Below are 13,018 nucleotides of genomic sequence, written 5' to 3' on the forward strand. Positions count from 1 at the left end.
AACTGCCAGTATCAATTGTCTGCCAGTGTTGATTGTTATGGTTAAAGTTTGACGCAAGACTGAATTTGGATTTGAGGACACAATGATAATGTATCTGTGACACTGTGTGATTATGTAGCAGCTGATGTGACTTCCTACAAGTCACTGGCTGGTGTTTACAGAACATTCAGTGCCGTGTCATTAATATATAAGGACCGTTAGACATGGTATATGCTTCTGTTCTGTGGGTGTTTCCTGTAGTACTGTATTAAACCGGATTGATTTTGATTGGACTTCATCAACGACTGCTCTCCTTTTTGTTCACCTGGACATTCCTGTTACATAATGTTCATTGATAACTCTTCATAAATAGCTACTCCAGTTAAATGGATCATATTTTTCCAGTAATAAATGAATAAAAAGACATGGTCTTGATCAAGTTCACATGAAAAAGTATTCTATCCTATTTTTGACTTTTAATTTGAAATCCATAATTTATTTATTTACCGGAAGTTAGACCCAGCGTCCAATTTCGTTCCACGGCACATCCGCTGAGCAACAGCACAGCAGAAGTACATTTATGTGTTTTTTGTATTTCTGAGCACAGCAGTAAACATTTTAATCAACTGTGAGTATGCCTTCAAAAATATGATTTATGTAACTATTTTGTTTGTAGCTATTCGTTTTCATATGCAATGATAGAATAGTGGCTAAACGTAGCAATAATTGACATGAAGGAATGGTGATGTGGCTGTTGTTAAGGCTTCTTCGGCAGGAATCGTTATTTACTATTTAAAAAATGTAAAAAAGGGAGATATTCAAGGTTTCGAGTAATGACAGTGAACAACGTGTGTGTTAGCTAGTTTCTGTGATTCAGTTATTTATATTCTAACGTTAGCTAACTAAACGATGTGGCAATTGAACTGTCTGTGGGCAAGCCCATCAACGATGACAAACATTTTCCATTCCGTAACCCCAGACTCCCTACAGTCTCTAGGTTTTTCACTGTGCATTATTCATTGGTTACAACAATTGAAAGTGTAGTTTTGCGTTGTGTGAGAGGATTTGTTATCACTTGTGAAGCAGTGCCATTAACCCTTTCTGTCTATTTTCTGTCACTGCCGTATTATATTTTAGCCTACATCTTTCCTACATCGGCATCAGTTACTCTAATGACATCTGGTGTCCCAAAGGGTGAGAACTGCCTTGTAGACATGGACTCCAAGGCAGGGGATCTCTTCAGTGCTGAGCCAGCCGACGCTGCTGGATCCGGAGGTGTCGTGGGAAAGTGTGTGCCGCTGTTTTTCTAGCTCTATCTGTTAGTTCATCTGTCTAGTACATGGCTTGCCAATCCTGTTCCTGGAGAGCTAGATGAGTTGTAGCACTATGTATCCCTCTGGGATCATGGTTGGTGACGAGTTCCGGTCCGAATTCATTTTATTTACTGTCATTCTTCTGTGGCTATTATTGTGTCTGTAGGACAATTGTGATCTGAATTTGTCTCATATTCTTTCTTAATCTAGCCTACCACTAAAGGAACTAGATGGGTCAGTTTGTCCTTTCCTTGTATTATGCCTGGCTATGATGTGTTGTTGTTCATTCTGTCCACCATCAATCAGTCTCTTGAATTGATGCTATAAAATTATTCCATCTCCCCATACCTCCTGTTTAGTTTACCACCCTGGCTTTCTGCCTTGCCTCACAGGCTGTGGCTGCCCAAAGGCCTCTCGGCCAGTGTGGCCAAGGAGTGGTTTGATCGTCGCCGTGCGTCTATCCGTCCCTGGGGTGGTTTCGTGGATCATAGGAAGTTCACCAAGCCCCGCAACTTTGGTGAACTGTGCCAGAGGGTGGTGCGCAATTTTGACACCTACAACAGCAACTACACCTTCATCTTCCTCGGCCTCATCCTCTACTGCATGTAAGAGCTGCGGGACAGGAGTTTAAAGACACTGTTGTATTCAGTGAATATAAAAACACAGTACTTACATATTGCATCTAGACAAAATAGGCTGCTGACAGCAGTCTATTTTCAAATTCAAAATCTCAGTGGTTCGAATAGGCTGAGATCTATGCTGGATTGAGTTTATTTAGAATCTGGGATTATCAAACGATCACTCTTTCCCTCTTCCAATCTCCCCCTCTTTTCCTCTTCCAATCTCCCCCTCTTTTCCTCAGTATCAGCTCTCCCATGCTGTTGATTGCTTTGGCAGTGTTTGTTGGTGCCTTCTACATCATCCACCTCAAGTCCCTGGAGTCTAAACTGGTCGTCTTTGGTGAGTAAAGCAGTCATGATCTGTGAATTTGTATTAGGATATTGAGTTTGAATGTAATATTTTTGAATATGTAATGCACAAATGTAATAATTGTATTCTTGTATTTCATGATTTGATACTGAATTGAATGAATATTGCGTTGTTTTATTTTATTTAACCTTCAAATTCAATATTTATATATTCAGTTTCAATATGGCAGATATTGCATTCATTGTCTATGCATCTAGTTCAAACTATCAAGTTGATCAAAGTTTCATATATTCAACTTCTCAGATGCATTCAGATTCAGTTCAGTAAATTCAGATTCAAAACCAGAGACCAACATCCTGGTACTTTGCCAGCCAGGAAAGGTAGAGGAAAGAATCAAATGCTCTCTGTGGTAAACAGAAACTTCTGCCGGTTTCTGAAGCCAATGTGGCATGTTGAATTTATTTTCTTCCTATGAATTTGGCTCTAGCATCTGAGCTGTAACCTATTATGACCCCATTCCTGATAGGTTAGGCTCTCTGAAACATGGACGTGCCTTCTGTTCCCATCTATGATGTTCCGCGCAGGACACGTTAGAAGGGAGTCTCACAAAAATTTGACCCCCAATAAGAATATAGTTGAATAGCCCTGTTGAATAGCCTGGTTAAAGCCCTTCCAAGGAAAGCTTTTCCACTCCCTATTTAATCTTGCTGTTGTGACTGACTGGGTTCGAACCAGGCCTCCTGCATGTAACAAGACTGTTAGCCCGCTTAGATAAAGCCCATAGGGGTGAGTTTAGGAAGCTATCATGTTTTCAAGTCTCCAGCAAGGTTACTCAAAAGAGCCTGGTTCATCGAACCTCCCAGGTTACATTTAACACCACTTTGACCTCATACTGAGATCACAGCACCAATAAACAGTGCATTCGGAAAGTATTCAGACCCCTTGACCTTTTCCACATTTTGTTACGTTACAGCTTTACAGGTGCATCCTGTTTCCATTTATAATCTTTCATGTTTTTAAAATTGATTGGAGTCCACCTGTGGTGAATTCAATTGATTGGACATGATTTGGAAATGTCTAATCTAAGGTCCCACAGTTGACAGTGCATGTCAGAGGAGAAAAACAAGCCATGAGGTCGAAGGCACAGATCTGGGGAAGGGTACCATATAACTTCTGCAGCATTGACGGTCCCCAAAAACACAGTGGCCTCTATCATTCTTAAATGGAAGAAGTTTGGAACCACCAATACTCTTCCTAGAGCTAGCTGCCCAGCCAAACTGAGCTATCGGGAGAGATGGGCCTTGACCAGGGAGGTGACCAAGAACCCGATTGTCACTCTGACAGAGCTCCAGAGTTCAATGACCCTAAGCACAGCCAAGACAACGCAGGAATGGCTTCGGGACAAGTCCCTGAATGTCCTTGAGTGACCCAGCCAGTGCCCGGACTTGAACCCGATCAGACATCTGTAAATAAGAATGGGAGAAACTCCAAGCTTGTAGCAAGAAGACTCGAGACTGTAATCACTGCCAAAGGTGCTTCAACAAAGTACTGAGTAAAGGGTCTGAATACTTATTTCAGTTTTTATTTTTCATGGAAATTGTTTTTGCTTTGTCATTTCGGGGGTATTGTGTGTATATTGATCAGGAACATATAGCCTTATTCTGAAATAATTGTTTAACATAACAAAATGTGGATAAAGTCAAGGGGTCTGAATATTTTCTGAATGCATTGTAACTGGGTTTGAAATCAGGCCTACTGCACAACAACAACACTTTCAGTGGCAAACAGAAGCAGATAGATCTGTGCAGCCTGTTTAATGAGAGTGCAACAGAGTTGGTTTGGGGATCCATGCATGTGATGCGCAACCTTGTCTGAGACCTGAAGACGTGCTTGTTTGACTGATGGGGTTCTAACCCAGGTCTCCTGTGTGCCAGACCATGCAACTCTCAGACAACTCTCGACTCGTTTTCGTTCATTTGAGTCACACAGGACCCGCACATTAGTTTGTTGAGCTGTGTATGTTTTGGTTATACAAAGCCATGTCCATCATAACATTACATTTGCGCATGTTAGAGTTCCACTATTGGGTAAAATATATGATCAGGACCGTTAATGAACAGAAACACGTTGAGCATCTCCAGGCCTCCATGCATACAAGCCGCTGAGGTGCGCCTTTGGAACATCTACATTTTTAAAGTGAAATAAATACATTTTAATATACACCATCACAATAAATCCATTCTTTATTTCAGTCAGGTCCTAAGAAACATTACAACACGTTTCTTCTGAAGAAGAACAGAATGTGAGTTGGCCTACTCTATGTCATCTGGCCATGCTCCATGCCATAGTCAGAAGAATATAGTTGAACTCAGCTGAATAAAATGGACAGGGTATTTTTCCATTCCAGAACGAGTGCGCGTGAGAAGTGGCTATGTTGAGCATAAAAGTGAACCTTTGAAAAAGGGTTTAGGTCTATGTTTAGAGTTATTTGGCAACTTTAGTTGTGACCGATACAAACCTTGGAATGTCTTAGAAATCAAAACACATATGCGACTATAGGCTATTGATGTTTCGAGAAAGTCGCAAAGAAAGCTTGTGCTCTGTTCCTTGCCTCAGGCTGCCACAGCTGTTCTCTCATCAAGTAATCATATTTTCACCCATCAGACTATTCGCAATTTAATCTTGTCTTTACTAATATTTAACATTTAGATTTAGAGTGGCACATTATCAAATGGGCAGGGGCAGGGGGAAAAAAACATGTCATCTGTATGCACTCGAATAGCGAATGGATGCTGCGCGCTCTCCCGCCGGTCCGTTTTTCAATGATGCCTGGTAGGCTACTTCGGTTTTATAGCGGAGCTGTGCTTAATATGAACTGCTGAGAAATGCATAGAGGAACACCTTTTACGCATCAACCACTGTTTGAGAAGCATGCTCTCGTTGCGCGACAGATGCTATTCCTCCCGAACTCTGTGTCATGGGCTCTCCAACCTTGTTACTGCAACTACCCAGTGCTTAATTTGGGAAACCAAGTGGAATCTGTTTGGGAACATCGATAATAACATGTTTTCGCAATGGAACATATATTTCACAAAACTGTTGACAGCCCCTCTGCACCCTCGAGAAATAAAGGAGAGAGGAGATGGAAACGCATGGTGGTGAGATATTCTGTAGTTTAAGATAATGTGCCGACCCAATTATTTATGAAAATATAAAATAAATCCCTATTACTAGGCTATTCAAAATCCAATACAAATTCACTATAATTGCAGTCTACCTGTATGCCCCCTGTACAGTCAATGAACCAACATAATCTCCTAGGGCTATACAATCTCTCCCAGACTCATGGATAGACATTTTGGAGCGTAGCACTCAAAGGCTTGAACAATTACAGTTGAAGTCGGAAGTTTACATACACCTTAGCCAAATACATTTAAACTCAGTATCTCACCATTCCTGACATTTAATCCTAGTAAAAGTTCCCTGTCTTAAGTCAGTTAGTATCACCACTTTATTTTAAGAATGTGAAATGTCAGAATAATAGTAGAGATATACATTTCAGCTTTTATTTCTTTCATCACATTCCCAGTGGGTCAGACGTTTACATGCACTCAATTAGTATTAGGTAGCATTGCCTTTAAATGGTTTTTAACTTGGGTCAAACATTTCAGGTTGCCTTCCACAAACTTCCCACAATAAGTTGGCTGAATTTTGGCCTCCTGACAGAGCTGGTGTAACTGAGTCAGGTTTGTTGGCCTCCTTGCCCACACATGCTTTTTCAGTTCTACCCACAAACTTTCTATAGGGTCGAGGTTAGGATTTTATGATGGCCACTCCAATACCTTGACTTTGTTGTCCTTTAGCCATTTTGCCACAACTTTGGAAGTATTCTTGGGGTCATTGTCTATTTGGAAGACCCATTTGCGACCAAGCTTTAACTTCCTGACTGATGTCTTGAGATGTTGCTTCATTATGTCCACATAATTTTCCATCCTCATGATGCCATCTATTTTGTGAAGTGCACCAGTCCCTCCTGCAGCAAAGCACCCCCACAACATGCCACCCCTGTGCTTCACGGTTGGGATGGTGTTCTTTGGCTTGCAAGCCTCCCCCTTTTTCCTCCAAACATAACGATGGTCATTATGGCCAAACAGTTCTATTTTTGTTTAATCAGACCAGAGGACATTTCTCAAAAAAGTATGATCTTTGTCCCCATGTGCAGTTGTAAACCGTAGTCTGGCTTTTTTATGGTGGTTTTGGAGCAGTGGCTTCTTCCTTGCTGAGCGGCCTTTCAGGTTATGTCGGTATAGGACTTGTTTTAGTGTGGATATAGATACTTTTGTACCTGTTTCCTCCAGCATCTTCACAAGGTCCTTTGCTGTTCTGGGATTGATTTGTACTTTTCGCACCAAAGTACGTTCATCTCTAGGAGACAGAACGCGTCTCCTTCCTGAGCGGTATGATGGCTGCGTGGTCCCATGGTGTTTATACTTGCCTACTATTGTTTGTACAGATGAGCGTGGTACCTTTAGGCATTTGGAAATTGCTCCCAAGGATGAACCGGACTTGTGGAAGTGTTTTCCTAAGGTCTTGGCTGATTTCTTTTGATTTTCCCATGATGTCAAGCAAAGAGGCACTGAGTTTGAAGGTAAGCCTTGAAATACATCCACATGTACACCTCCAATTGACTCAAATGATGTCTATTAGCCTATCAGAAGTTTCTAAAGCCATGACATCGTTTTCTGGAATTTTCCAAGCTGTTTAAAGGCCCAGTCAACTTACTGTAAGTAAAATACAGTGAGCTACAAGTGAAATAATCTGTTTGTAAACAATTGTTGGTAAAATGACTTGTGTCATGCACAAAGTAGATGTGCTCACTGACTTGCCAAAACTATAGTTTGTTAAAAATACATTTGTGTAGTGGCTGTAAAACGAGTTTTAATGACTCGTATGTAAACTTCCGACATCAACTGTATGTACCAAAGACATCTTAAATCAGTTTTGTTGGATGTTTTTCAGCCATGTGTAATATGCGGTAGGCTATGTATTGTATAAGGCACAATCATAATTTGAATTCATTTTTTTTCTCTTTTTTTTTTTACGGGTTTGGGCTCATAAGCCTATGCATAGGCTCTAATATGCATATGGGTATTTTGAATGAATCATCGCTTTAGAAAGCGCTGTCCATTTTGTTGTGTTAGTCTTTGAAACATCATCCACAATGACCATCTTCTACACTCAGTTTCAACCTGCTGTTAAAGTTTTTATAATAGCTTATAGCCAAAATGGTTCAAACGCTAGTGCCAAATTCATAGGAAGGAAATAAATTCAACATGCCACAATGGCTTCTGTTTACCACAGAGATATACAGACAATGAATGCAATATATACCATATTGAAACTTAATATTTAAATATTGAATTTCAATATTCAATTAAATTGAAATATAATTTTTAAACCGAATGCAATGTTTATTCATTTCAGTTTATTTTAAACAAATTACAAATTGAAAAATTCAAATTCAGTAATCTAATACAAATTCATCATTTATGGAATTTAAATGTAATTTCTGTTGGCACTGAAATCAATCCATCATTTGGGTGTAGGGTGACCAGTATTTGAACTCTGAGTGATTTTATTTTGCCCACAGGAAAAGAGGTGACCGGACCTCACCAATTGGGTCTGGCTGGGGCGGTCTCTTTACCTGTGTTCTGGTTGGCTGGTGCAGGAGCTGCAGTGTTTTGGGTCCTGGGTAAGTTACAACCCCCATCTCACTCTTTACTTTACACATCAGACCTGGGATAAATCTTGGCATAGTTCTAGATATGCATTATGGAATGTATTTCAAATGAATCTTTCTTTGAAGGAGACAAATTATTAGGGATGTAACATTCACGGATTTGCATGGCAGCCCAAACCGATCCAAATGTAGCTTACATCAGTCAAAAAGAGTCACTAACATGTTTTGCTCATATTACATACTTTCTACCTTCCGAAGGTACCTCATATTTTGTGACAAATGACACATCCTCTCCTTCATTGTCGGACTAAGCATGTAACTGTTTTGACAGCAGTGGAGGCTGCTGAGGGGAGGACGGCTCATATAATGGCTGGAACGGAGCAAATGGAATGGCATCAAACGGAATGGCATCAAACTCATTGAAACCATGTGTTTGGTGTATTTGATACCATTCCGCTCCAGCCGTTACCATGAACCCGTCCTCCCCAATTAAGGTGCCACCAACCTCCTGTGGTTGACAGTCATTGATTTTACAAGTAATTTTGTTTGCAAACAACACCAAGAATTCTCAGTTGCCTTGTCAAACTGCGCACTGTGCCCAGCTTTGTTTGCTGACGGCCTGTACCTGATCTTGCTCATCTGCGGGCATCTTCAGTATTCAAATACTAAAACGGCTTGCGTGATATTAGGCTTTATATCAGTTGAGTGACAACCTCTGTAATTTGCTAGAATTATTTATTTTTTACCAGAATAAAAGTAAGCTACCGGAGACGCAACTCCCGTCTGTCTTTACCTGCTGAACGGAGCTTACCATAGATTTGACTTTGATTGTTCACCATCAGCAATAGTTTTGGTAGTTTTGCTTTAAACAGTCCGTGTATATGGTCTTTTTTTCTTTTTTTTTACATGTATAGGGTAAAGTTGATCATTTCATAACGAGGAATCACTTTTGCGAGGCACACTGCGGAGAAAAGAAGAATGAATGCCTTCCAAACGGCAAAACCATTCGACTTTGAGATGGGGGTGATATCCAAAGTTGTGCGTATACACTGAGTATACAAAACATTAAGAACAGCTGCACTTTCCACGAATTAGACTGATCAGGGGAATCCAGGTGAAGGCTATGATCCCTTATTGATGTCATTTGTTAAATCCACTTCAATCAGTGTAGATAGGTTAAAGAAGGATTTTTGAGCCTTGCGACAATTGAGGCATGGATATTACTTTTTACGACACCACTAGAATTTGCGCCCTTAAATTCCCGCCATGGAAAATGGTAAAATGATAGCGATATAGTGCTAAGATTAAGCATTGTGTTTGGTTTCTCATAATGGAGCCCTAAATGTGTGACCTAGGCTTTTACTCTCATTTTCCCTCAGCCTCTCCTATCTCTTCCATTTGATTGACTGTCTCTCATCTCACTCAGGAGCGACGATGTTTGTGATTGGCTCTCACGCTGCCTTCCGAGAGCTGGAGGGAGGATCGGAAATGGAGGAGCTCTTCATGGAGCCTGTGTGAAGGCATAGCGATAGAGGAATCTTTATATCTGTGCCATTATTGCATCTGTGAGCATTGGCAGTGCCATTGAGGCTACAACCCATAGGAATCCCCACACGGGTCATTACTTTAAAATGGTGGAAGCCCTCAATGGTACTGCCCATGCTAAAGCAGCCTTTTGGCCACTAGAGGCCTCTATCTTTCTCTGTGTGAACCCTCAACACTCACCTTTTACCTTTTCATAATATAACACAGAATGCACCTTCTCTTGCCTCTGAAGTGATTTGCTGTTACTGACCCTCTACAACTCTTTTAAAACTACAATAATACTCAATTTAGACATATGGATTGCCTGTCATACACACAGAGTGACTGAGATGTTCATATACCACATACTTCATACTGTATGTCTTTTCCAAATGTAACTGATACCTCTCGATTTGTGTTTAATACACATTTCTTCCCGTGAAGTATCAGTCAGCCCTTTGTTTAATGCCTCTGTACCTTCTGCTTAATGTTACCTTGTGGATATCTAATAATACAAAATGTCAACTCAAGACCTGAAATGTTAAAAAGAGCTTTAACATCGCCACAGTAATAATTCAGATTTAAATTTTAAAAATCCTATATAGCTGATGTTGAATTAGTCCACAGTGAGCACATGAGCAACTGGATGAGGCAAGTGGCATCAAATCGCCAACACTTCTCTGACTAGGGAAGAAGTGCCATTTGCAGCTTTACAATGTATTTATCCAACTAGAAGAAATGGTTCTTTTAGACAAATTGCATTTACTTTAAAGCAATGCTTGGTGGATATCCCAGATACCTAATGGTGATAAAGCATCATGTTTAAATCCTACTGTTAGTTGTATGCAGGCATGTGGTGCAGTGTTGTTGGGTCATTTTTCATAATTTATTAGCTCTGCTTTAAATGTCAATATTATTTTTTTTAAATATATTTCATACTTGTCATGCTATTTTTTTAATTTTTTTTTATGACAATTGGGAAGTGCAATAAACTATCCTACCTGTAAGATATTGTGTTGTGTCCGATTGTGAGTGTGTTTGTGTGAGGACTCAAGTCCAAGCATGAATTCTAAAATATTTGGGTCCCTTTTGCACATATTTATTTGTGGTGATTTAAAACATTACATTAAAGGGTATTAAAGGTTGTGTGTATATTCTCTATATACAGTATACAGTGGGGCATAACAAGTATTTAGTCAGCCACCAATTGTGCAAGTTCTCCCACTTAAAAAGATGAGAGGCCTGTAATTTTCATCATAGGTACACTTCAACTATGACAGACAAAATGAGAAAAAAAAAATCCAGAAATCGTACTATTAGAAGACACCTGTCCACAACCTCAGTCACACTCCAAACTCCACTATGGCCAAGACCAAAGAGCTGTCAAAGGACACCAGAAACAAAATTGTAGACCTGCACTAGGCTGGGAAGACTGAATATGCAATAGGTAAGCAGCTTGATTTGAAGAAATCAACTGTGGGAGCAATTATTAGGAAATGGAAGACATACAAGACCACTGATAATCTCCCTCGATCTGGGGCCCCATGCAAGATCTCACCCCGTGGGGTCAAAATGATCACAAGAACAGTGAGCAAAAATCCCAGAACCACACGGGGGGACCTAGTGAATGACCTGCAGAGAGCTGGGACCAAAGTAACAAAGCCTACCATCAGCAAGGGTATTGAAGGAGTGGCTTCGTAAGAAGCATTTCATGGTCCTGGAGTTGCCTAGCCAGTCTCCAGATCTCAACCCCACAGAAAATCTTTGGAGGGAGTTGAAAGTCCATGTTGCCCAGCAACAGCCCCAAAACACCATTGCTCTAGAGGAGATCTGCATGGAGGAATGGGCCAAAATACCAGCAACAGTGTGTGAAAACCGTGTGAAGACTTACAGAAAACTGTCATTGCCAACAAAGGGTATATAACAAAGTATTGAGATAAAGTTTTGTTATTGACCAAATACTTATTTTCCACCATAATTTGCAAATAAATTCATAAAAATTCTACAATGTGATTTTCAGGATTTTTTTTCTCATTTTGTCTGTCATAGTTGAAGTGTACCTATGATGAAAATTACAGGCCTCTCATCTTTTTAAGTGGGAGAACTTGCACAATTGGTGGCTGACTAAATACTTTTTTGCCCCACTGTATGTGCCAAAATTGCAATACTTTGTAGGCCCTTTTGTGTCCTGGATGTGCCGCCCCACAATAGGGTGTAGTTTTCCCTACTTTTCCCTTTCTCTCCATGTCCTCCCTGTCCTTCCCTCCCTTTGTGTGACACTTCAGATACCGCAGTGCTCACCACCTCCCCTTTTCCCCCCTTTATACATGACCCCTGTCCACTGCTCATCAAGACAACACCATGCACAGGTTGCCATGGAGATTACCTTGGAGGTTCACCCATCCACACACACACTTCCCTCACTGGCATACTGCACACTGCGGCAAAGCCAGGCGATCGATATTCTATTATGCGGAGGGGGAGATGGAGGAGCCACACTGCAGTGAGCTCACTGCATGGACATGTGGGAATTTAGGAGGAGGGCTGTGTGAGAGAGAGCGAGTGTCAGTGATGTAGAGTGTCAACGCAGTTTATACACCTTTTGTAAATAGCATTTACCCACCCATTACGCTTACCTCGTCATCTCGATCAATGCCAAGCGTTTACTCACATTTCTCCCACCCTACTACAATCCCTGTTGTGGAAAGCTGCATCACAAATGGCAACTACTGTATTCCCTGTAGTGCACTATATAGGGAATAGGGTGCCATTACGGACAAACCCTAAATGTGTGAGGAACAGAGGGAGTGTGTTTAAAACCATAGGTGCAGGTACAGGCTCTGTCATACCCCCATGACAGGTTTATTTGACCTGCAGTAATAACTATAGCAGATTTTAGCCACTGAACACATCTATTTAGCCCAGATTAATCTTACTCCAGGATTAAACATGTTTTGGGGAGAACGAAAGTGCTTTTTTAGTCCAGGATTAGGTTTAATCTCAGTCTGGGAAACTGGCCCATACTGTATCTGTACTCCTGTTACCAGTAGGTACTGAACACAAGGCAAGACTAACAAAGCTTCAGAAATGTAAAATGAAGATGACTTGATATTCTTTACTCGCAGAAAATTGTATAAATCTGTTTTACTAATGCGGAATATCAGTTGTCTGGGAAGGACTACTGCCTTTCTTCTGTTTGTAGTTTTCTTTTAGGGTTTAACATCAACGCCAAAATGTATACCTGATTTGGTCGTTTGGTGCATTACCCTGGGCTCTTGCTAACTCACAGTCTTTTATCAGCTGTATATGTTGCAGTGTAACCTGATGTGATTCTCATCATTAGATGGCATCCTAGCGCTCTGCCAATATGTACCTCAACACTATAGATAGATACAACACGGGAACACAGTAAAACACTAGATACAGCAGCAATCACTTATTCTCTTACAGATATTTCATTGTGTATACACAACCCCAGGTGTTGTCCAGGTGAAGACAAAAAGATCATTTACTGATCGTCCTACAACATTTC

At 40.7% G+C, this 13,018-nt stretch overlaps 1 protein-coding gene across 8 annotated transcripts; it reads left to right on the plus strand.

Moving 5' to 3' along the window:
* The first annotated feature begins 487 nt into the window (after positions 1-487).
* LOC109902174 (prenylated Rab acceptor protein 1-like) lies at positions 488-10,497 on the plus strand. Of its 8 annotated transcripts, none has more exons than XM_031786573.1 (7): positions 495-607; positions 1,173-1,267; positions 1,503-1,526; positions 1,685-1,897; positions 2,155-2,252; positions 7,873-7,974; positions 9,389-10,493. In XM_031786573.1, the coding sequence occupies exons 2-7, from the start codon at positions 1,194-1,196 to the stop codon at positions 9,478-9,480; spliced, it is 603 nt and encodes a 200-aa protein (XP_031642433.1). In that variant the 5' UTR covers positions 495-607; positions 1,173-1,193; the 3' UTR covers positions 9,481-10,493. The 8 variants fall into 8 exon arrangements, with proteins under 8 accessions (XP_020353897.1, XP_031642433.1, XP_020353896.1 ...); XM_031786571.1 differs by having other exon boundaries at positions 504-607; positions 1,117-1,267; positions 1,652-1,897; positions 9,389-10,497; XM_031786572.1 differs by having other exon boundaries at positions 504-607; positions 1,652-1,897; positions 9,389-10,497.
* Positions 10,498-13,018: the final 2,521 nt, after the last annotated feature.

The sequence above is a fragment of the Oncorhynchus kisutch genome, linkage group LG13, assembly GCF_002021735.2.
Source record: "Oncorhynchus kisutch isolate 150728-3 linkage group LG13, Okis_V2, whole genome shotgun sequence".
NCBI classification, from domain to species: Eukaryota; Metazoa; Chordata; class Actinopteri; order Salmoniformes; family Salmonidae; genus Oncorhynchus; species Oncorhynchus kisutch.